The following is a 26264-nucleotide window of genomic DNA, read 5'->3' on the forward strand; positions in this document are numbered from 1 at the left end:
CCGTTGGGCATCTTTCTTTGCCTTTAGACAACAATTCTGATGCAAAAGAGCCAAACGGGACAGGCCAAAAAAAAAAAAAAAAAAAAAAAAAAAAAAAAAAAATGATGACAGATGATGACGGCAGCAGCAGCCGTTCTTCTCTGCGTGAGTAGCTTAATGTTGTTCGTGTGTAATTTACGTTGAGTAGGCTAACCACGTTATTACATTAATGCATGTAAGGTGAACTAGCAAACACCATCATAGCTACATGCGGCTGTCTTCTTGTTTGATGGCAGATACTCCCTTCACCCTGGCCAAAAAGGCTAAAATGACCAAAGAAAAAGTGGAAAACAGTTAAATATGAGAGGTTTTGGACAAAGTTTGTGTTTTTTCCATTGTTTAAGCACTGCTTCCAGCCAAGAGTGATACCATATATGCCCCACAGCTGCAGAAACGGCTAACATTGTTATCTTTTTACAAAAAACAGCTGAACATGAGAGGTTTTTGGACCAATTTTGTGTTCTCCATTCTTTAAGCACCGGTTTGAGCACCGTTTGAGCACCGGCACCGTTTCAAAAGTACCGATTTGGCACCGGTATCGGATAAAACCTAAACGATACCCATCCCTAGTCTTATGTGTGTGCACATGAGCCAGCTTCAGTCTTGGCTGTTATGTGGATGTTTGGAGAAATGCAGCAAGATATCAGCAAGGCATCAGCCTGCCAGACTCAAGACTGGCCTGAGGACGTCATGTGTCCTCGCGAGTGAGAATGAAGGACCATGTGTGGATTGATTCCAAACGGTTCTCATGTTTCCTCATTCTTCCAGTCTCCTCATTTAGGAACGTGTTGGGTGCCCGGAAGCGTAACATGTTGACAATTTGTCACCTAGCACAAAATATTGGGAGTGAGAACGTGTTGTAATATGTAATAGCATCTGTAAAAGAACTTTTTTAGACAGATACCCTTTAGAAGAACAGTTCTGAATACTGCATGTAAATACAAAGGATATCTGACCTGTGTTCATTTTCATTTTTTAAGCTTTGTTTTTATTATTTTATTATTATTTATATATTATTTATTTTATTTTCAGTTGTTACAGATGGCATGTGGCTGGGGGATAGGAAAGGGAGAGAGAAAGATGAAGGAACAGAAAAATAGAGGGTAAGAGGGACAGTGAGAAAGGACAGTTAAAAAAAGAAAGAAAAATATCCCCTGGATCACCTGCTGAGAGAAGAAGACAGCAACATAATAAACACATCACCATCACATTAATCTAGCTAATAGTAAATAACAGTAAATACTAAACATTAATGTTGTGCAGCATGCAGGACCGACAGCGCACAATGTGCTTTGAGTTAGCAGCCAAGAAAGGTGTTGTTTGTGTCTGTGAACACCCGTGTGTACACCTGTGTGCACACCTATGTGGTTCAGCGCGCTTGTACTCAAAAGGTTTCTCCACATAACGATCTGCTAGAGGGTGTGAGGAGCCATAGCCCTGTCCCCCAGGGCATGAAGCAGGTATGAAGAAGATCCACCACTGGAGACCACCGAAGGGGCATCTGTGTCACCCTACTGGGAAGAGCTGAGGAGAGCCCCAGATGAGGGGTCACCCAGCATCCACGGAGCAGAAATCAGAGGGGGCTGCAGTGGTTCGCCCGTGGGCTCTGCCAGCAGCCAGCTGTGTCAGAGTGAACCGAGCCACAGTTCACTCTGTGGCCCTAAGGCCTCCGGCCTCTGGGCCCCCCAAATCCTGACACTGGCGCCACCGAGCCCTCTGACCACCACCAATAGGCAGTAGGCTCGAACCGGCAACCTTCCGATTACAAGGCGAACTCCCAGCCACGATCGCCCACAATAGATTTGTTACCCTAACTCTCTTAGCCCTGAGACAGACAGGTCCCCCTGTACTCTGCCAATGTTTACTTATTTTTTCTCCTTGTTATTATGTGTTGTGGTTTATTACTGATTGTAATTTGGTTGTTTGTTCTGTGCTGGGATCTGTAGATAAATGCTAGTGTGTTCCTTGGTTTATAGGCCCACTTGTAATATTAGTTGGATTGCAGATAGGGGGCAGAGTTTAATAAGAATATGTTTCTTCTTCCTGCACCTTTTCACACATGGTTGCAGTGTTATATCAAGGTAAAGCATAGTTTTTGTGTATGACAAGATAAAGCTGTTTCAACTGTTGAACCAAGTTTGAAATAAATAAATACATGAAATGAAAGGCCTGACAAATGTGCTGGGTACATTAAAGACGTATATCACTGTCAGCACAGTTTGCTCTTTCACCCTAAAATATTTATTAAGTTGCAGAGTGCATTTTCTTAACTGTTTACAGTTAAGGACCCTATTCATATTTAACTGTTTTCAGTTTGCCAGGACAGCCCTGCAGAGTCACTGTCCACATGGGAACAAGAAGCACTCTGCACAAGTGTGCACTCTGACTAGCAAGATCCAACCAGATGTAATGCTCCATCTCCATGCCAGAGTTTTTTGTGTGTCTGTGACTGGAGCATCTCACACACACAATCACACACTAGCTTACATGTAAATATTAGCATATCCTCAGAGAAAATACAAATGTGCTCATTAGACAAGGAGGTTTTTGCTCCTTGCCAGCATAATTAGCATTTAATTCAAATACACACACAAGGGGGCAGGCTTTCTCCCAGTGCCACCCTGCCTGTCTTTGCAAATGACAGAAAATCTTTCACAGCTTTAATAAAAGTAACCACTGCTTTTCTTATTTCAGCCAAAACCACAGAAAAACCACCAAGTAACACTATCTATGTGCTAAAAATGTTAATAAATGTAACATAACCAATAAAGACACAGAGCAGCACCAAAGCTACATAATGGTTTACTTGTCATCTCCCTTTTTACTTAACTATCCTATATACTTACACTTTCCATTCTGTTTGTCTCTGTTGCAAAATATACAGATAACAGATTGTAATATTATATCACTGGCATGCTTGTTCTAGTTGGAGGAATCCACAAGACTATAGTTTGTAGAGGTAATATTGAAGGCAGCACAGAAACCATGAAACAGTCTAATTGTTGTTGGTACACATTTATTTATGCAGTTAACACAAACAAGCCACACATTTCAGGAAAATTATGTAGTTTCAAGCACTACTTTCCTGATTTGCTCTTGACGAAGGCGGTCGCACTTTTCTCCTCCTCCTTCTCTCCCTTAGCTTCCCTGCTTAGCCTCTTATGTCCTTGTCTAGTCTCGTGTTTTTTGTATTACTTTTCCCTGGAACATTCTCTCACAGTCTGTTCTCTAAAACCTAAAAGAGGAATTATGAATTGGATCAACTGGTCCCTAAATGCAATTGACACCCCTTTCTCAATGAGAAGTTTGGGCTTGGGTGAGCCTGAGTGCTGAAGATATCTACCGATTCGGAACCATGGTAACAGGGTTCTGGCTGATCAGAGCTGGCTTGGCCCTGACTTATCGAAGAATTAAGAAAGGGGAACCGGCTGTTCAAACCCCCACAAGGCTGCCCGCTGGGATTGGAACGATGGGGGGAGGTGTGAGTTTCTCAAAATGGGCTCATTGAGTGCAGCACGGATAAGATCTTGGAAAGGCTACGGCTGCTGTGAATACTCAGAATAAGATCTCTGACTGCAGACTGGATTACATCTCGGAAGGGCTAGCTCGGAATAACATCTCTGGGCGCAAATTGGATGACATCTCGGGGAGGCACACTGCCGTGAGTTCTCAGAATCGGCTCCTTGAGCACAAGAAATGACAACATCACAGAACGCAAGTATAGCGAAGCTCGCGGCTCTCCAACGGGAGTGTTGGACTGTAGAACTGCTTTGAAATTCATATGAGCTGTAAAGTAAAAACCACCATCACTTCATGCGGATACCCCTTTGGCACCAGCTGCGGTCTCAAGGCTGGAGCGGAACAACAACACCCTGATAACGACTGTGTTTAGTCTGTTCCTTCCCATTCCATGCAAGGCCACCTAGGTTGGCTGGAAGACTGTTTACTTAGCCTAGCAGGGCGAAGGACACTGTCTCAGCTGAACTCTGGACACGCACACACATACATATACACTGATATGCACACACTCATCCCCCCTCCCTTTCCAAACGCCTTCGACGCTCATTCCCTTCCGATGCTGACGGTGGATCAAGGAGACCAGTGCACGCAGGCCCGGATGTACTGTCTAAATTGGCTGTCTCCCACCCTTTACCCACCCTTGTTTGCTTGTCATGTGTTTCTTTGGTGTATTAAGAGTTATTTCATGTGCTATGTGCAGAGGTGTTTTTTTCTGTTCTCAAACTGATCTCCCTGTTGGAGCTCAGTCTGGGGGGGGGGGGGGGGGGGGGGGGAGTTATTTTTCTCTCCTTATCTTTCCTCATGTGGTGCATTTTCCATTGTTATACCTCTGACCTGTCTTCCCCATGTGATGTTTTGTGTAATGTATGTATGGTCGGAGGGTAAGATGGCGCCGCCATTGCGTGCAATAGGTCGGCAGCCTTGTGAAATTTCCCCTTGTGGGACTAATAAAGATATATCAAATCAAAATCAAATCAAAAGTGATGGTTTGGTGTGGTATATGGGGTACAACGATAGTGGGTCCATTCTTCATCAATGGAAACCTCAAGGCCACTGGATATTTGAAATTGCTACATGATGACGTGTTTCCCACTTTATTCACTGAAGCTGGCACGTTCCCTGAGTTTTTCCAGCAAGATGGTGCACCACCACATTATGGGTGCCAGGTCCGAGCATTCCTAGATGAACAGTTTCCTGGAAAGTGGACTGGTCATCGTGGGCCAGTTGAATGGCCCCCAAGGTCTCCCGATCTGACCCCCTTAGACTTTTATCTTTGGGGTCATCTGAAGGATATTGTCTATGGTGTGAAGATACGAGATGTGCAGCACCTGAAACTACGGATACTGGATGCCTGTGCTGGCATTTCTCCTGCGGTGTTGCTATCAGTGTGTGAAGAGTGGGAGAAGAGGGTTGCATTGACAATCCAACACAATGGGAAGCACATTGAACACATTTTATAAGTGGTCAGAAACTTGTAAATAACTCATGAAAGAATAAAGTTACATTGAAATCAAGCACACCATTGTTTTTCTTGTGACATTACCAATAAGTTTGATGTGTCACATGGCCCTCTTCCTATTGAAAAAACAAAAGTTGTATCCAAGATGGCCGACTTCTAAATGGCCGCCATGGTCACCACCCATCTTGAGGAGTTTGCCCCCTCACATATACTAATGTGCCACAAACAGGACTTTAATATCACCAACCATTCCCATGTTATTACGGTGTATCTATATAAATGGCCCACCCTGTATATTAGAATAATAATGAGAAGATAAAACATGGCAGAGGATCACAAAACAGAAATTTATTAGCAGAAACATAAAGTAAAAGAAAAGAGGAAAAAAAGTCAAAATCTCAATGATATTCCAAGAAATAAAACTCAATATTATTCTACTGCAAAAGTATACATCAACATCAAGCACACATCCTAAATTCAACCAACTAAATCAATCCTTCAAACAATAAATTAAAACAATAAAAAAAATCAACAGGAATCCAAACCCAAATATATTACGAAGAATTAAAAGCTTTTGTTTTTTTTACCAGTTGTCTCATAATCAAACATAAATCTTTCACCATTTACAATGCTGTGATTGCAGCCATTCCCCAACTCTGTATAAATGGTACTCATGGCCGTTGATCAATGGTCATTGTAAACTGCATATTAATGATCATGAAATCAGTGGTACTAGTTTTAGTCATTTTGCAACGGTACTGTTTATAAGATTGGGGAAACCTGCAGTCAGCTGAGTCTAAGGAAGTCACTTGGATTAGTGATGAAAGGTTTCTCCCATTGAAAACGCTACATCCAGATGAAGAAAATCAATTTTTTGGGATAGAAACCAAAAGCACATCCTCATTGGGGTTTCCTGCAGACATATCAGAGCTGTGCTATTCCTCTTCTTGATCTTTAGCTACATTCTTAGCTACTGTTAGTTTTGCACACATGTACTGTAGAGCAGCTTTAGTCTCTTCACCCACTCTGCTTCTCATCTCCTCCAGTTTCTGGACCTTCTCTGTTTCTCCTTTCTCCTTCATCTCCTCAATCAGGAAGTCCAAGTGGACAATAGTGGACGCTGAATCAGCTTTCAGAGCAATCTGCTCCAGTCTGACAAGATGTTGGTAGGACTCATCCAGTAACTTTAACTTCTCTGCTGTCAATTGGTTAATTTTCTTTTCAACATTTTCCAAAAGAACCTTTTTTTTTTCACTTTCTGATTTATTATTTTCATACTTCTCTTTCATTTCAGTATCAGTTTTCTGAAATTTCCTTGTTTTGTCCACATACACCCACTTTTGTTTCTCATGTTTTGATGCAGGACAATTATTGAGGCAAACAGTGCAGCGGCCATCTTTCATGAACTCACAGTTTTCACGACTCCAGATTGCTTTGCTCCTGCAACAATTCACCTCACAGACAGTGCAGCAGACAGCTCTCTCAAAAGTCCACCACTTTGAATAATCTATAGGTGATCTCTCTTTGTAATTCTCAGTAACTTCGATATTGAACTTCTCATTCTTCTTCATCTCTTCGTCGTGTTTCTTCAGAGCTTCTTGAATCGATCTGATCTTTGTCTGTGTCACTTTACCCTGTCTGATTTTCTCTTGCAGGTTTTGAATGCAGGCTGCCAGTCTGATTCGTTCATTCAAAACTTCCACAGTTTTCTGCAATTTTTGAGGTGAAGTCTTTTCAAGAAACATTGTGAACTCTCTTATTCCTCTCTCTGATTTTTTATATGCAGTTGTCAGAAATTCTTCTTCCTCTGTTCGGTCTTCATGCTGGCAGTTATCAAACAGGAAGTAAAGGGGCTGATTCTTCTCATTTCTGGCACATTTAATGTTTGAATCTTCAAGAGCTTGAAGAGAACTTTTTGGTTTTCTTCCATTTGAGTGTGTGATGAGAGCTACGATATTTTTCTCCAGGTCTTTTTCAAACAGAGACATCACTGAATCAAACACATATATTGGTCGGTCACTCATTCGATTATCCGTTGCTTTCATCACCAGACCCACTGCATGAACTTCAACTCCATCCTCTGATTGAAACAAGTCCAATAATCTTTTACTGATGATGTCATCATGTTCAGTCCCTTTGGTGTTTCCATATCCAGGAGTATCGATGATGGTCAGAGAGTAGGGAAGGGTTTCATCTTCAAAACCAAAGATCTCGTACACGATCACATCTGATGTCTGACTTTCTGTCTGAGTTTTCTTCTCCTCCTCTACGATCTGAAACCAGACTTTATCCTCCCACTTCACTCCAATGGTGTAGTTGATCAGAGTGTTGATCAGGGTAGATTTTCCTGCTCCTGTTTCACCAACAAGTAAGATTGTTTTATTTGCCTTGTCTGGATTTTTTTCTCCAACAGTTATTCTGGTCAGAGTTCTAAGCACCTCTTTGTTTGGTCTCAGCCGGTAGAGAACAGGAGGTCCTACAGAGATGATATAACTGTTGGAGATGATGTTGTTATATTTTGGTGAGCTGTTACAGTTCCTGTAAAAAAAAGAAAGTTTATATTTTCTCAGTCCACATATTGTGATCACATGAAATGAAATGCAGTCAAACTTACAAAATTTCTTTTTAAAATTTTGGGGTCACTTAAAAAAAGTTGTGTCATTGTTTTCTTAAAGAAAATGTTTTTCTTTCAGAATGAGGGATGCACAATTACTTTGTCCACTATTAAGATAATGATTATTAATTGATTAAATGTTTTTATTGCACTCTCATATAACCAGAACACGGTTTTCACATCTTCATATCCATACAAATATTTGCATCAAAATAGAGCTGGTCCTCCTTATATGTAATTTAAATGTTTACATTTCCCTGTTTCAGTTTCTCACAAGTTACTCACAGCCTGTTATTTTGGTAGATATTTGTCTTTTGCATCTTATGTATAATTTTGTTTTCCCGTTCTTGTCTAATTTTCCAGATTTAATTCAGCTGTGTTGACTTATGATTAATGTGTACATGATTAATGCACAAGAGGACGATGGTTTTTGTTTCCCACAGTTAAATGAATATGATCAAGTGATATAAATGTGTGATTTGAAATGCACACTCAATCAATTAAAACAGAAAACAAAAGCAAGTCAAACTCCCTAAATCTGCCACATGCCTGCATGAGCTTAGCGTCACTGCTTAAGCAGGCATAGCAAGTCAAAACAGAAGTCTCCTCCTTGTCTGAGCTCGCCACAATACTTTAGCGGCCCTGTTTGAAGTGTGGCCGATTCTATTCCTTTCTACTCCAGCCACCATGGAGAGAGGTGCTTCTATTATCAGCAGCGAAGTATAGTAGTCGTGTCCAAATTCATCCTCCTGAGGACCCGGCGAACGAAGGCCGGGTCCTCAGAAGGTCGGGTAGGCTGGAAGTAAACGGCTGTGAAATTGGACAGTTTAGCCTTCAGATTTTGCGTCACCGCTGTCTCGGTGGAGTTTAATAAACTCAGCTGTCTCTTCCTTGCTATCTAAAATATAACAGGACACTGGTGTAAATTCTTGACCATCAGTTTTCTGTTTGACGTTTATTCAGCTGTGTGAAAACCAAGGAGGAACCCACCTGGGGGATTAATAAAGTTTAATTTTATCTAATATAATCTAACAACTTTAATCCCAGCCAAACCAATTTACTCACAAACAAATAAAACACTGAAAAAAGACAAACAATAACATTTTTAGGTTATCTAAGTGACTTATATATTACGTTTAACCTGAGTAGCAAAAGACCGCGGTGATCTGAAAACGATATGCCAGGAGTTTGCCGTTCTCGGCGGCTCCAGTGACCCTCGAGCTCCCAGCTAGCAGTTGAGCTGGTGGATAACAGACGTCTCCAAAAACGTCAGAGCACTTTTGCAAATATGTGATATCTTGAAAAACCGAGCAGATATTTGAAGTTTACACAGCTACATTCTTTTAACAATATTCTGCTGCCCTCAGGTGAATGTATGGCTATTCACCCTATGCAGCGAGATTAACATAAGAGGAGATGGTTCCAGGAACGACAGGACACATCGCTTTGTCTTTGTGTCTTTAACTGAAGACCGTTTTTTCCTCTTTTAATTTGTAAGACTGTGAACATACAGTAAAATAATACGTAAGCATCAGTATCAACATATTTTGTAAACAAAACAGAAGTTAGCAACATAGCTTTCCTTATGCTTTACATTCATCATTAACATCTTTCCTTATACGTTCAAATAACCTTTTAAGTAACATGAAAGTAACAAATCTTACAGAAAATGAAGTTAGACATTGCTTACTTACAGATTATGGCTCAACAAACTCCCCAACAATGTACACTGGGCTTAAAGTTTTGCAGCTTGTTCTCTGCTCCATGCATTTTCTCCCACTGCCTGCGTGAACTTTGCCTGCTGCTTACAACACATCACCAACAGTGTTGCCAACTCCTCAGTAAGGAAAATCGCTATTGGTTGTCCTAGAAGTCGCTAGAAGTCGCTAAATGACGTCATCGCCTAATTTGCATAATTGGTCATGCTAATCTAATTGTAACCTATGTTTTTGGAGAGAGAAATAGCATCGTGGAAGAGACATAAAGTGAGTAAAAAACGTCCTAAATGCATTTAGAGTTTATTTAGAACTACAAATTAAATTTCTTTTAGCAATTATTGTTTTTTTAATGTCACAATTCCATCCCTTCTCCTTTACCCGGGCTTGGACCGGCAAAAGTGACCCGAAATAGGCACTCTGGTGGAGTTACTTTGTGTGTGTGTTTATAAGTAGTTTTAAACCTTGTGATCCACAAAACAGCATAAGAGTAAAAGAGTAAAAGAAGAACTGACTGCGTTACAGCACCCGCTGCTTGTTGAGAGTAAAAGCAATACGCGCTTTCACGTCTTTTTTTAGTCGCTAAGGGGTCTGAAAACTCGCTAAATATAGCGACAAAGTCGCTAAGTTGGCAACACTGATCACCAAAGGGGGCAGTGTAGTGCACACCAAATAACCAAAGAAGAAGCCACAAACTGAAGGGGTAATACTGCCCACTATTGGGAAACCTGAGAAATGCGCCAGCCAAAGAAACCCAACAAAGCAACAACCGAGGGGCAGAATAAATATGTTAAAAGTTTATTTTGTGACCCAGAAAGAGTAATAAGAATAATATTAAAAACTTAGTAGTGGCCGCCATTGTTGTAAACTGGAATTGGTGGGCCACGAAGGACACACCCGACCCATCCTTCAAATTCGGGGGAAAGGAGGACGCATTTGTCGGCTGCATTCGGAGGAGTCTACGAATTTGGACAGCCTTCATCGCCTACAAATGTGGTCTCAGGAGGATGCAGCCCATGAATGCAGCCCATGAATTTGGACACCCCCAGTGTCTCCGGTCCTGGGGTAAGTGATTTGTCCATGTGATTTTCTTTTGGGTCCATGGCTGCTGGTAAGTCCTAGTTCAATGATTGTTTTATTGTAATTTAGGACACTGTCAACGACAACACCACATTCAGTTTTCTTACTGTTTTACTCTTTATTTTATTTCTATAATTATAAATAAAACTGCATTAATATTTGAGCCAACTTGCCTCAGTGTGCATCTTTGAATCTGTGCGACCCTTTTTATTTGCGCTTAAAAGATTTTATATTTCCTGGGGGTGAAATTTCCCTTGGTGACATGGTCATTTTGGGGGGGGGGGGGGGGGGTGGGTATAATAAATAATTCTGATTAATCACCAAACCACAATGCTTCTGGTTTAGCACTGTAATATTAAATAACAGAATCTGAAAACACAAGACAACATTCCAGGGAAACAGGCAGAAACAAAGCTATGATTCAACAAGGAACTATGGTAAACTGAATCTTGAAGTAGATACAGGAGGCAATTAGGTAGAGTGAACACAACAGAGTAAAAAGACAACTAAAAAAGGTAATAAAATAACAAAAAGTCAAACTAAGTACAAGATTCAAAAGACTACTAACTACCAGAGACTCACTAACAGAAAGGGTGGCTTCACAAGACAGAATTGAAAGTGGGAATGCTAAACATACTCAAACATAAGGGATCAAAATATAAATACTAAACTCGAAGATTTGAAATATAAATATGATATGTTTTTCAATGTATTTTCTTTAGCAGCAGTTGTCTGTTAAGCCTGTTATGCAAGAAGAAATCATTTGATAGAGTCCAATGTATCTGCACTGAAAACCAGCACAACAAATTGATTAAACTGCCTGCACGGACATAAAAAACTGCAGTAAAATTAGTGTATGGCAGCCAAGAAAAACAGTACATCTGCATTGCTTGTGTAATTACTTTTCTCAGACAGCTGTTTGAGTTGTCAGCCCACTATTTATATAAGTTGACTGAGCTCAGAGGTGAAGCATGAAGAAAACTTTGTAAAGCTGGCCACAGGTTTTGAGGGGAGCTGCATAGTATACTCTGTCAGGTCAGCAGTGGAAGAGGGGAAGTGCCACAAAAACAAGCATCACACTCGGGACAGCATCAGTTGCCATGATGATGGCACTCTGTGTGTAGTTTTGGAAATGGGTTTGGGGGCGTGATCATTGACGGAGGGGCGTGATCATTGACGGAGGTAAGTGACGGAAGTGACGGACAAGGTAAGCGACCCATGTTGTAGGTGACGTCAGACGCCGGAGATTTTGGCGGAGAAAAAGCAAATGGTAGCATAGAGTTTAACAAAGGTTTTTCAAGCTTCAGTATTACCAAATATACTAATCAATTGTCATATAACTAACAACATCTGTTTTATCATCTCTAACACCCTGGAGGACAACGGGGAGAGTTTAGACGCTCTCCAAGATTACATCGACCGCTGTTTTCAAGATTTAGTAATGAAGAAGGCCCAGAGTGCATCTTCCCCGGCCAAAATTGAGACGCCGTCATCAAAGAGATGTCGCCCGGCAGACTCCCCCGGTACAACATCACCTGCCGGCAAAGACATCGCAGACATCCTGGAGTCAATCGACAAGCGATTGTCCAGTTTCGATGCGAGGCTGTCCCTGGTGGAGATTTTACACCGAGAATTTAAATCTCTGAGAGAATCCCTGGAATTCAGCCAGCAGCAGGTGGAAACGCTTGCCGCTGAAAATGCCACGCTACGGGAGTCGGTCAAATCTCTCACCGATAACGTGACCCAGCTAAACATTGAAAATAAAAGAGTCCGTTATCGATCTACAAGCCCGTAGCATGAGAGATAATCTTGTGTTTTCTGGTATTCCAGAAACTGCCGGAGAGGACGCAGAGGCAACGGTGAAAAGCTTCATTAAAATCCACCTGAAGCTGCCGGAGGACACCGTAAAGAACATCAACTTCGATAGAGTACATCGCTTGGGGGGCGCGCGGTCGCGGACCGGGAGACCACGGCCTATTGTGGCCAAATTCGGTCAATTCAAACAGAAGGAACAGGTGAAGAGTCGCGGCAGAGAGCTGAAAGGAATGGACTTCAGCGTGAACGACCAGTTCCCCAAAGAGATCCTGGAACGACGCAAGGTCCTGTTCCCAGTTCGACGTAGCTTCATCCAGAAAGGCCCCCGTGCTGTCATCGCCGTGGACCGGCTCTACGTGGACGGACAGCTCTACAGCGACCCCGGCACCACACCGTGGTTATATTGACTGCACTCCAGATAAGAACCCGCTACACTCTTTTCTTATTCATTCACACTTTCTCTTTTAACATGGGTTTAACCTAGTAATATCAATATGATGTCATAGCAGATATAACACCGTCACCCTCCGTCATTGCTTTAATTGGAATGTTTCCATTTCGTTTCTTTTTTGTTGTTGTTGCTCATAGTTCATGTGGTTTCTTTCTTTCTCTTGTCTTTCACTGCTGTGGTCACCTACTTCCCCACTCACCTACAAACAACACCCTCTATTTCTCCATATTTTCACACCACGATCACGCAAACACATCAGCTCAACGGCAGCACATTCACAACAGCCTCACAGCACGCACAGACTTGCAGGACACATAAGCAAGCCACGCTTGTTCATATTAGTGAATATTCACACACATAGTCAGACTTATGGAGCCTCTCACCACACTTCTTTTTCTCTTTCTATTTACAAACAAGGGATGTTTCCACATTCTCTCCACCTGTCTAAACGAAACACCCAGCGTACATCATTAGAAATACACACACAATTATGGGCATGCTGAGGTTTGTCACATGGAATGTAAATGGAGCTGGCACCAGAGGAAAGAGGTTAAAGATATTTAACCAGCTTAAAAAACTACAGGCAGATGTTGTTTTATTACAAGAAACTCATAAACCTGTCACAGGTTTAAACGAACTTAAAACACCTGAGTTTCCTAACGTGTTTGCAGCCTGTTATAATTCTAGACAACGGGGAGTAGCAATTTTAATACATAAAAATGTTAATTTTACAGTACTCGATACAGTTATAGATCCAGAGGGTAGATTTCTAATTATTAAACTATCAATATTGAACAAAAAACTATGTATTGTAAGTATATACGGTCCAAATGTTGATGAACCCTCATTCTTCCACGGATTTTTTAGTGCACTCTCTGAACACCTTGATTGCACACTCATTCTTGGCGGTGACCTCAACCTTGGACTAAATGAAGACATGGATAGGCTCAACACAACAGGAACTCAGCGCAATTGGCAGTCCACAAATATAATCAAACAGTATATGAGTGACTTTGGTCTTTGCGATGCATGGCGCTCTCTTCACCCCACCAGTAAGGAATATACTTTTTTCTCGCATGTTCATCACTCTTACTCTCGTCTGGATTATTTTTTGGTCAGCAGCTCACTGCTGTGTGACATTTCAGACACTGAGATTCATCCTATAGCTGTCAGCGATCATGCTCCTGTATCTTTAACACTAATGCACAAGAATAACACTACGCCAAGAAAAAACTGGAGATTTAATATATCACTACTTAAAGATGAAGACTTTATTAAATATTTTAAAAAGGAATGGACTTCATATTTAGACTTTAATGACACTCCCGGAATATCTGCTTCTGTTCTATGGGAAGCAGGGAAAGCTGTGATGAGAGGTAAAATAATTTCTTTCTCATCACACAAAAAGAAAGAAGAAAACAAAAATATTCAGGAATTAGAAAAAAACATCAAATCACTAGAAGAAGCCTACGCGTGCAACCAAGATCAGGAAACATTGAACAAAATATGCAAAACAAAACTAGAATTAAATGAAATTATTAATAAAAAAACACAATTCCTTATACAAAGACTACGCTTGCAGAATTTTGAACACAGTAACAAATCAGGTCGATTTCTAGCTAACCAGCTAAAAATAAATAAAGAAAAAACAACTATATGTGCTGCTAAAGATTTATCGGGGAACACAATATATGATCCTGGAAGAATAAACAACACTTTTAGGGATTTCTATGAAACTTTATACTCACCACAAATAAACCCATCTAAAAATGAAATTGATCTGTTTCTTGACAACGTAACTCTTCCAAAATTACTAGACAGTCAAGCAATGGAACTGGATTCGCCACTGACGCCAAGTGAACTCCAGGAAGCCCTGATAAGTATGCCCAATAATAAGGCTCCAGGTCCAGACGGCTTCCCTGCAGAATTCTACAAAGAATTCTGGACAATTTTGGCACCAGTATTCCATGGCATGTTGCAGGAAATCGAGGAAAATGGCAGACTACCACCAAATATGAATTCTGCCAACATTAGTCTCCTGCTAAAACCAGGCAAAGACCCTTTATTTCCCTCAAGCTATCGTCCAATTTCTCTTTTAAATGTAGACCTTAAAATAATCTGCAAAGCTCTCTCAAAGAGATTAGAGAAAATGACCCCCCTCTTAATTCATCCTTACCAAACTGGTTTCATAAAAGGTCGGCACTCCTCAACAAACACTCGTAGATTACTTAATTTAATAGACTACTCATACGATAAAAACATCGAAACCATAATATTATCTCTAGATGCAGAAAAAGCATTTGACAGAGTTAACTGGAAATTTTTATTCGCAACTTTACACAAATTTGGTTTTGGAAACTCTTTCATAAACTGGATAAGAATATTATACAATTCCCCAACAGCTCGTATCAGAACAAATGACCAGACATCCTCCAGCTTCTGTCTCCTGAGGGGCACCAGACAGGGATGCCCACTCTCCCCTTCACTTTTTGCAATTTTTATCGAACCTCTAGCAGCAGCATTTAGACAGGCTACAACAATTAAGGGCATAAAATGTAAGAACATAGAACATAAAATCAGTCTCTATGCAGATGATGTGTTGCTTTTTCTGCAAAACACACAAACCAACCTCTCTGAGGTAATTACTTTAATAAACTGGTTTTCAAGAGTTTCAGATTATTCAATTAACTGGCCAAAATCTACAGCTCTCCCCATTAACTGCTCCTTCCATAATTCTTCCTCTGCCCCACTGCAATCCGGAAATATTAAATATTTAGGTATTAATGTCTTTCCTAAGCTTTCAGACTTAACTAAATTAAACCACATCCCACTTCTAAAGAAAGTAGAAGGCGATCTGACTAGATGGAAATCTTTACCCATATCACTCATGGGAAGGGTCGCCACTATAAAAATGATGATCTTGCCAAAAATAAATTACTTATTTTTGATGATCCCTAACAAACCATCACAAGATTGGTTCAGATCTCGTATCAGCTTAAAAACGCTACAAAGAACCAAGGATAGAGGAGGATTAGATCTGCCTAATTTTCACCAATACTTCTTAGCCAACAGGCTTCAGTTCATCTCAGAATGGTTAAAACATACCTTCTTAGTTGAGCCCTGGCTAGATGTTGAACAGGCACTATGCAAGGATCTAGAGATTTCAGACCTACCATTTATTAGCTCAAACATCAAAAGACATGAATGCTTTAAAAGTATCAACATCAGCTTTTCTCTGACAGCATGGTGGGAGTTTCTAAAAATAACGGAGTCTTCATTAATCCCATGCAAACGTACACCTATCTGGAATAACCCTGACATATTACAAAACAATAATATGATTAATTTCCCAGAATGGAGTTGTAAAGGAATTTAATACTTAGAACATATATTAGAGGGAACAGAATTTATTCCATTTGACAGACTAGTTGCACAATATGGGATCAACATGACAAGGTTTTTAGAATATCAACAAATTAAATCCATAGTAAAAAAGAGATTTAACCTCAGTCAAGTTGAATTACAAACACCACTAAGTGCGGCACATTTTCTTACTCTTAAATCCCCCAAATTATTATCTAAAATATACAGAACACTTTCTAAATTAGATGAATCAATATCCCTTCCTATTGCAAAGTGGGAAGCAGATTTATCAGTCAGCTTAGACCAAAACTTCTGGTCTCAGATTTGCTTAAAAACCTTTAAATTAATTAAAAATCCCAGTCTGCAATTAATACAATACAAAATACTACATAGAGTGCACTATACAGGTCATCGGATGTTCAAGATGGGCTTTACATCTTCCAACAACTGCTCACACTGTCAAGGCAATACACCAGACAATTACATCCACGCTCTTTGGTTCTGTCCACCAGTGCAAAAGTTTTGGTGCGAGATATGTGAAGACTTATCAAAGTGTCTGAAATGTAACATTCCAACTTCCCCCTTAGTGTGTTTACTGGGCAGCTTAGATAATGTCACTTCAGAAAAGAATATAGCCCATATGATTTTCACTGCCCTATGCATAGCCAAGAAAACAGTCCTCATGAACTGGAAAAATAAAAATAATCTTAATTCTAACCAATATAGAAATTATCTATTAGATTACATTAGTCTTGACACAGCCTCTGCCACCACATCAGATCAATTGCTCTGGGCTCCTTTTATCAGCTCCATCACCTAGTGGGGGTGGGGGGTCATAGTTTGGTCCCGCCTTCACTGTTGTGATTGGTGTGGGGGTAGGGACAGGCTTAGGGCGTCGGGGGGTTCCCCGGAGGCATCTTCCTTGGGGGGCTCAACCCGGGGTAGCGGTCATGTCCGGTTGGGGGCTCTGTTGGCTCTCAGGTGACTGTTTCCTTGCAGCTGCGTGCAGCGGGGCTAGGGGAGGGTCTGTGCTGACGGACATGGGTTACTGACCTGGTAGCCTGGCTGCCCCTGGGTGGGTCCGGGATGGGCGTAAGGTTCTGGGGGCACTCCGTCTCTGGGCTGGGGCCCGGGCCGGGCCTCGGGGGCTTGGGTCCTGGTTGGTGTGTTGCCGGGGTTGTGGGCGGGTGGGTGCATGGGGGCCCAGCCCTGGAGCAGGGTGCCGCCGGTGCGTCGAGCCACCTGGGGGGCTCTTCAACTGGTGGGGGAGATGGTCACATCTTGCAGGAGCTTTCCTCTCTTCAGGAACTCTCTCTGCAGGAGGGGGAGATACAGGAGAGGTGGAGGAAGATCTCAGCCTGGGCGTTTACTGTCTTATGTAGTCTGGAAGATGAGTGGATGGTGGAGTGGGTGCAGTTTTCTCTGTGGTGGGGTTGGGTGGACTGTCCTGGGCTCTGTGGGGCCGGGAGGCGCTGCTGCACTGGGCCCCGGTCTGGATGGGCCTGGGCCCCCTTTCCCTGGCGGGTCGCGGAGTGTGAGAGTGCCTACTGGGGTCAGCGGGGGAGCTGGCCCCAGGGAGGGGTTACCTGCCCCTCCCTTCCTTCCCTCCCCATCTCCAGCTGCCTCCCTCTTCCCGCTCCACCACAACCACCCACACATGCAGGGCCTTGGAGTAGGGGTATGTCACCAGGGTGCAGAGGAGGCTACCCCCCCCCCCCCCCCCCCCCCCTCTGTCCTCTTCTGGCTGCCTCTGCCTCAATTTTATCCCACAACTTAGACATTCACATTATTCACACTCTCATTACACATACATATAGGATCTTGGGGGTGGGCACGATATACGGAGTCCAAATTACCATCAGGGTGTACACCTCACCCCTGCCGTCGTTGCCCACCTCTCAATTTTAAATACACTTAGACATTGAGGGCTATCAGGAGGGACTATGCGCTTACCTGCTGCTCCTTGGCAGGTAGCTCCATGCCCTCCTGGGTTTTAATTGCACCTTAGAACACACATGCATCAACACTACAATGAGCGGGTGGAGGGAGGTTTGGAGTCTTCTCCCACCCCCATTCTCTGCGGCCTGCTGGAGCGGGAGGGCTAGGAGGAGTTGGCCGTCCAACTGCGGTCTGGAGTGTGGGGCCTCCCTGCTGCTACGGAGTCGGGGTGGTCTGCCTCTCCCCACCGCAGGGAAAAGGGTAACACCACCTGGGTCTGGGTGCAGTTCCCCCCTCCAGGGGCAAGGGTACCTAGACCCGGTTTGTAGAGTACGCTTGGGGAGTGTGATTGTGTGTACAGCGTCTCTTTATGTCTGTCTCCACGTTGGTTGAGTGTGGAGTGAATGCATATGAGAGCATGAGGGTGGGAATGGATGTTTGTGTCTGTGTGTGCCTGTATGTCTGTGTCTATATGTCAGGTTGGGTATCAGACGCCACCTCTCTGGGGACACCTCAGGCCCTCCAAGGTTTGGAGGCCTATCTCCACCCACCACCACTTCCCCTGCCAGTGGCGGACTCCCTCAGGTGTCGGTGCGTTGGTGGTTCTTTGTGTCTGGGGGTGGGCATCCAGGTACACACTGGCTCACTCCTTGGCGGCCGCTTATCGGGGCCTGGAGCCTGGGGCTCGCTCGGGCCCCTTCAGAGGTGGGGTGCCCCCGGCCTCTCGGCCTGGGGCTCGGTCACTCAGGCACAGCTGGGGGCCGGCGGAGCTCATGGGCGCGTCACTGCAACTCCCCCTGGCTTCTGCTCCGCGGCTGCTGAGTGAACCCTCATCTGGGACTCTCCTCAGCTCTTACTGGAACAGTGGCGCGGCTGCCCCTCTGTTGGTCTTCCATGGTCTCTTGTGTTCTGGGGGCCTCTGGATGTCTGGAGTTTTGATCTCCTCCATACCCGCTTCACACCCTGGAGGACGGGGCTGTGGCCCCCCCACACTCCCTAGCAGATCGTTACATGGAGAAACCTTTGGAATACAAGCGCGCTGATCCACACAGGTATGCACACGGGTGTTCACTGCTCGTAGACCCAAATTACACCTTTCTTGGCTGCTACTTCGAAGCACATCTGTCCTGCGTGCTGCACAACAACATTGAATATTTAGTATTTACTGCTGTTTACACTTAGCTAAATTAATGCGATGGTGTTGTGTTTAGTATGTTGCTTTGTTGTTTTTTTGGGGGGTTTTTTGCTTGTTTTCTATTCTTCTCTCAACAGGTGATCCAGGAGATTTTTATTTTTTTTCTCCCCCCCTTTCTCACTGTCCCTCTCCCCTTCTGTTTTTCCTTTCCTTCCTCTTTCTTTCTCCCTTTCCTATCCCTCACTCATGTCTGTCCCGTCTGTAACATCTGAAAATAAAATATAATAAATAATAAAAACAAAGATCGACCAAATGGACCAATACGGCAATGCCACGATGATCCATTTGGCAAAGTAAATCCATTGGGTATCCTTGTTGGTCTTCAGACAACAATTCTGATGGCTAAATGGGACAGGCAGAAAAAAAAAGAAAAAAATAAAAGGAAATGGGTTTGGCACTCCTCTCACAAATACTTCAAAACATCCAAGGACCTCAAAGGGCAGAATTACTTTGGGTTCTGTGTGGGTACACCTTTTTGGGGTCTATGTGGAATAAGTTCAGGTTTGCCTGGCCTACACAGCCCAACATACTGACGATTTGTCACATTTTGGTATGTTACGTGCTGGGATGAGAACATGTTGTCACACTAGTATTGACCACCAATATCAATGCTACCAATACCAGCATTGATACTAGAGATGGACCGATCCGATATTACGTATCGGTATCGGTCCGATACTGACCTAAATTACTGGATCGGATATCGGAGAAAAATAAAAAATGTAATCCGATCCATTAAATATCACGAAAGCACCTCACAAAACTTGCAACACGCCGTAACTCACCTCAGGTTAGCACGTCGGAGCAGTATGCATCACGTGATAGAGCGGCTGTGGCATGCGGGACCTGTCGGTGGTCTGGATAGCATTTGGAGCTTCGCTAGCAACCCGGCATTTCATCTCCGACAAAGTTATCCCGAGAGAAGTACAGCAAGTGTGTAAGTCCATCTCTGAATGTTTGTAAAGCATTCCTGCGTTAAGCTTAACAAGCGACTGCCTCTTCTTGCTGCTACTTCAATCATGAAACTGCTTAACGATCAGCTGATCGGCTTTTCTGTCGTGTCCGTGTCTCTTGTTTGCTTTTGGCCCACTTTGCACCAGAAAGAGGAAACCAGCGGCTGAACAACAGCAGCACGTTTAAGCTTGATCAGCTATTGTTAGAATGTATTTAATATTACTTTCTACTCGAGGATCTTTTTCTACGTAGCTGACGGCTGGTAACTGTGCAGGGGCGGATCTAGCAAAGTTTAGCCAGGGGGGCCGATAGGGCATTAACAGGGAAAAGGGGGCACAAAGACATACTTTTCTTTCTTATTCTCATTTAAAATGTCTAGCTTTTAATAAATAATTATCTGACAGCCAAAGTTTTAATTTGATGCAAAATGAATAGAAGTCCATTACTGTATATAGTAACTATTAAGTCTAATATACCCTAGTAAGCTATACTACTTTTTCCTTTGGGAAGGTACCATCTGTGCAGTCTGCAATTTTGTTGAAGAAAGATGTTGAATCTATTTAATATTTCTTGAAAAATAATTGATTTCTGTGCATTTTTTTCACACTGCATCAAATTAAGGTTGATTACGTCGATTAAGCATCATGAGGTGGAGCGTGAGGGGTGGTTCCCTATTTTTTATTTATTTATTTTTGTTGTTGCTGGGAGTTGGAACCCTATTAGTTAGGTTGCTTAATATTTATGCTAAGTACTCTTTAAAATACCAGAATAGGGAGGATGGTGTAGGTTTAAGTTTATTAGATTGATCAGTATTGCTGTACTATGAAATATTTTTTTTTGCATACAGGTATAACAGAATAGCTTTAGTGTAGTTGTTGTTTTAAACTTGAGTATGAACTTATACAAAATGCAGCAAGATATTTAAAAAACAGTTTTGTTGATTAAAAAACACCATATCAGATTCATATCGGTATCGGCAGATATCCAAATTTATGATATCGGTATCGGTATCGGACATAAAAAAGTGGTATCGTGCCATCTCTAATTGATACTATTGATATTGAATCAATACACCCACTCCTAATAACTGGAGTGATATAAAAGTGAAAGAAGAGCAGATTTGAGGACTGGACTCTTCACAAACACTGAAGAATCAAAGTTGGACTGAATATTTCTACACTGTGTCTGAGTACTCACTGATTAGAAAGACAACAACATGGACTTTTTCTGGATCACGTCATTGACATGCTACTGTCCCACAACAACTCACCTACTGACACTGAGGCACCATGAGAGGAGCAGCAGAATAAAGCTCACACTGAAAATAATTGAGTCCAGTTTTTATTTTATACCAGATGCATCATTAGATAAAATCCAAAAATTATGATTTTCTTTTAAACCTTCAAAAACAGCTAACAGGAAACAAGTTCATGTCAAGAGCTACTTACTACTGCTAATTACATTTAAAAAAAATAATCACTCACATGCTAATAAATGGGTTTCTGGGTGCATAATAAGAAAACATTAAATGGACTTAATTAATGTTAAAAGCAGTGTTGGGACTAACGCGTTATTAAGTAACGCGTTACAGTAACTACGTTATTATTGTGGTAACGAGCACGGTAACTAGTTATTATGCCAAAACCAGGAACGCGTTAGTCGTTACTGGGATTTAGATAGGGTCGTTACTCGTTTCTTCGTGTGGTGGCTATCGCGGAGCTTCTACAGATTCAGTAACATTAGCAAGTGGTGGAGGCCAGCAGGTGGATGAAGGAAAAGGGACACAGAAGGAAAAGAGACCCGAGGCGGCCGCCGGTCCAAGTGTGAACTGAACTTCAGGTAAGAAGTTATGACCTGCAGTCTCTCTGGGTCAGATATGAACCAAGTTTAGGTGGAGTTTATTTTCGTTATTCTGACTTTTTCCGTACTGCGTGCTAGCTAGCATGACGGAGTTTCTATACAGCTGGGTGGTGCTATGAAGTTAATGATGTTGCACTTTATTTTGTTCATAAGTTATTAGAGTTGCCAACCGTCCCGTCTGGTATTCAGAGAAAATATTACGCGTTTCTTATTGAGGTGAAAAGGAACAGTTTGTCCCGTAATTCAGCTACAATGAAAAAGGCACAAAGCTGGAGTTATTCTGTGTCTTTGCTGCACAGCTGCCTCTTCTTCTTTCATTCTCCCCCCTCCTTCTCCCGTTTCTACTTCAATCATGAAAACTGATCAATGATCAGCTGATCGGCTCTCTTGTTTGTTTATCGCTCACTTTGCGCCAGAAAGAGGAAACCAGCGGATGTCGCGCTAAACAACAGCAGCACGTTTAAGCTTGATCAGCTATTGTTAGAATTTATTTAATATTAATTTCTAGTATCAGCTGATGTTTGCTGGAGCCACAGCTGCAAAAAAGCTGCTGGTCAAGATATGGTTTGGTTATCTGATGAGAGGGAAACATGAAGATGAAACCAGGAGATGTCCTTACTGGATCATCAGAGCTGAACAGGTGATGGAGAAACAGGTTTACCTTTTAGGTGACATGAATGAGTTGAAGGGAAGTTATGAACTGTTTCTGAGAGACAAATAACCCCAGGATCCTTTTTTAGGTAGCTGACAGCTGGTAACTGTGCAGGTGCGGATCTAGCAAAGTGTTCCCAGGGGTCCAGGTAGGGCATTAATAACAGGGAAAGGTGGGCACAAAGAAATAGTTTTCTTTCTTATTCTCATTTAAAATGTCTAGCTTTTAAAAAATAATTATCTGAATCTTACAACAAACGATTGATAGATTGATGCATATATACCATCAAAACAGTGTACATCACTGTCACAAAAGTGTTTATTTTCATTCAAAGGCTTTATGATTTTTCCTATAATGGTGGGCCAGTCTCTAGTCAAAATGTCCGGGCCAATTTTCTGTCCCAGTCCAGCCATGTATGCAGCTCATCTGCAGTCTGGTGTTACCTACATCTTCCTATTCAGAAGGCAGAATTTCCGAGTTCTGAGTACAATCGAAAGCACCACGACTGCAGTTTTTGTGTTGGATGTAAAAGGCGCACATGACGCTGTGACGTAGGCTAGAATCATGGCAGCAGTCAATGACGGTCCAGGCGTGGGATTTCTCTCGTGGAAATATGCACATTATCTTTTCCTTTCTATTGGTAGGTGGCAAAGTGCACTTGTGGCAAGTAAGCAAGCTAGAAGACTGGCAAAGTTATGGAAGAAACACATTAACAAGAGAATTCTGAGTAAAACCAAAGTTACTTTCCCTAGTAACTAGTTACTTTGAAAGTAACGAGTAACTTGAAGTAACTGAGTTACTTTTGAGAGAAGTAACTAGTAATGTAACTAAGTTACTATTTTAAAGTAACTTACCCAACACTGGTTAAAAGACAAATACCAGTTCATACACACATCATTCTGTACACTGGGTTCCATCAGTTTAAGGATACAATTTGCAAGAAACTAGCTTCATGCTTATACATGGACTATTAACTTTTAACAGTTAATAAATTAATGTTACTGTTCTAACTCATGGGAACAACTCTCAAAGCAGAATGAAGACTCTAACTCTATTTATATTATAATGATTAAAAGAGTGACAATGAAACGGATAAATCACATATAAAACACAATGATTTAAAACTACATTAAATTTTAAATGCGATGACATTTCCAAAAATGAAGCTACTTAAAGACTGTTAGAAACTCAAAGACATAAAAGCATGTCTTGCACCTATTTCATGGCTTCTTTTACTTGCTTTTCCCACCCATTGTTTGTTTAACTTTTATATATTGAACGGCTGCTCTGGTTCCTTCATCCAGTCTGGTTTTCATCTCCTCCAGTTTCTGGACCTTCTCTGTGTCTCCTTTCTCCTTCATCCTCTCAATCAGGAAGTCCAAGTGGACAATAGTGGATGCTGAATCAGCTTTCAGAGCAATCTGCTCCAGTCTGACAAGATGTTGGTAGGACTCATCCAGCAACTGTGACTTCTCTGTTGTCAGTTTGTTCTTTTCCTTTTCAAGACTTTCCAAAATACCCAACTTGTTCTGACCTTTAGTTTTATTGTCTTCATATTCCTTTTTCATTGTCGTTTCAGTCTTCTGAACTTTTCGTGTCTTGGTTACATATCTCCACTTTTCTTTCACATGTTTTGATGCAAGACACTTCTTAGTACAAACAGTGCAGCAACCATTTTTCATGACCTGACAGTGTTTTGGATACCAGGCCATGTAGCATCCAGGATAGTGACAGTTCTCCTCACAGACTGTACAGCAGACAGCTCCTTGATAAAAAAAGCCCCACATCCCACCACGGATTATTTCTTTATCTTTATAGGGCTCATCAACTTCTACAATGAACTTTTCATTCTTTGTCATCTCTTCCTTATGTTTTCTCAGAGCTTCTTGAATCTGTTTGATTTCTGTCTGTTTCATATCAGTCAGTTTGACCTTCTCTTGAAGGTTTTGGATGCAGGCAGTCAGTCTGATGCGATCATTCAGAACATCTGATGTCATTACCAGCTTTCGAGGTGAAGTTTTTTCCACAAAGGCTAAAAACTCTTGCGTTCCTGTCATTGTGACTTTATCAGCATGTTCCAGGTGTTCTATTTCCTCTGTTCGGTCTTCATGCTGGCAGTTATCAAACAGGAAGTACACAGGCTGATTCTTCTCATTTTTGGCACAGTTAATGTTTGAATCTTCAATAGCTTGAAGAGGGATTGTGGGTTTTCTTCCATTTGAGTGTGTGATCAAGGCTACAATGTTTTTCTCCAGGTCTTTTCCAAACAGAGATGTCATTGCATCAAATATGTACTTCAGTCTGTCAGTCAGTCGATTATCTGTTGTCTTCATCACCAAACCCACTGCATGCACTTCATGAACTCCATCCTCTGATTGAAACAAGTCCAATAATCTTCCACTGATGCTGTCATCATGTTCAATTCCTCTGGTGTCTCCATATCCAGGAGTATCGATGATGGTCAGAGAATAGGGAAGAGTTTCATCTTCGAAACCAAAGATCTCGTACACGATCACATCTGATGTCTGACTTTCTGTCCGCCTTTTTTTCGCATCTTCTTGAACTATCTGAAACCAGACTGAATCCACCCACTTCACTCCAATGGTGTAGTTGAACAGAGCGTTGATCACAGTAGATTTTCCTGCTCCTGTTTCACCAACAAGTAAGATAGTTTTATTTATCTTGTTCACATTCTTTTCACCAAAGGTAACTCTTCTTGCATTTCCAATGGTCTCCATCTTTATTGTCAGCTGGTAGACAGCAGGAAGTCCTGAACAGATCCGAATACTCTTTTTGATGATATCTTCGTATTTTGATGAGGTGTTACTGTTTCTGTAGAAAAAGTTGATAAGCTGATTTAAACACCATTTTAAATGCTTTTTACTCTTCCCTTGAGTGCTTGTGAACCTGAGAGCATCTGGATAATGTTTTTGCCTTATAGGACCAATCAGCTGTTTATTTAACAAGAGACTGTTTTGATACAATTATTGACATGTCTGCATGTTATAGTTTCCTCATATGTTTTATTTTATTAGTAATTTGTCACATGTTTTGTTGCTCTTTTAACTTTTAGGTCCATCCAAACCAGAACCAGTTAGGTCTTAGCAAATTAAACCTTAGAAGTGTTGAAATATACTATACCATTTAAAAATGATTCATATAAAAATCAAGTTTTCTTCCCATGATGCACTGGGAACAAATGCCCCTGCTTAAAATAATTTACATATAGTTACATTTAGCCTGCAAATACTGCTTTGTATTTAGTTATACTTTCATGTTTACGTGACAAACTATAATATTAGGTTTATGAAAAAAAGCAATTTAGTTTAAACATGGCTGGCTCACAAAATATAATCTACATCTTGAAAAGTACTGCTAAATCCTGCTGTATGTGTTAAATTTCATGCAAAGCACTTCTGACCAAATTTCTGTGTGGAATGTGTCGAGAGTAAAACCAACATTACATTAGTCAAAATTATCCCCACTCTCACAAAATTTAACTCAGGGTTTAGGGGCCAAAAGCTTAATCTTTGAATGGTCATAATTGTTTTTTCCATACACCCCAGCATAATTCTCTGGTATCGCTCATACAGTATAAGCCAGAGTAATC

The 26264-nt window shown here is 41.7% G+C and overlaps 1 protein-coding gene across 1 annotated transcript in view; it reads right to left on the minus strand.

The window, feature by feature from the left end:
- Window positions 1-5345: 5345 nt before the first annotated feature.
- LOC146561011 (uncharacterized) overlaps window positions 5346-26264 on the minus strand; it is a 29312-nt gene continuing 8393 nt past the window's right edge. The window contains exons 4-6 of the mRNA XM_085296678.1: window positions 23920-25486; window positions 17976-17983; window positions 5346-7543 (exon numbers count right to left, since the gene is read on the minus strand). Coding sequence (XP_085152804.1) covers window positions 5953-7543; window positions 17976-17983; window positions 23920-25486 — 3166 coding nt within the window. The 3' untranslated portion in view covers window positions 5346-5952. The remainder of the gene's footprint in view (window positions 7544-17975; window positions 17984-23919; window positions 25487-26264) is intronic.

This window comes from Mchenga conophoros, linkage group LG13 (genome assembly GCF_057382185.1).
Source record: "Mchenga conophoros isolate Kocher_MC1m ecotype Shallow Benthic linkage group LG13, M_conophoros_male_GT1.1, whole genome shotgun sequence".
NCBI lineage: Eukaryota > Metazoa > Chordata > Actinopteri > Cichliformes > Cichlidae > Mchenga > Mchenga conophoros.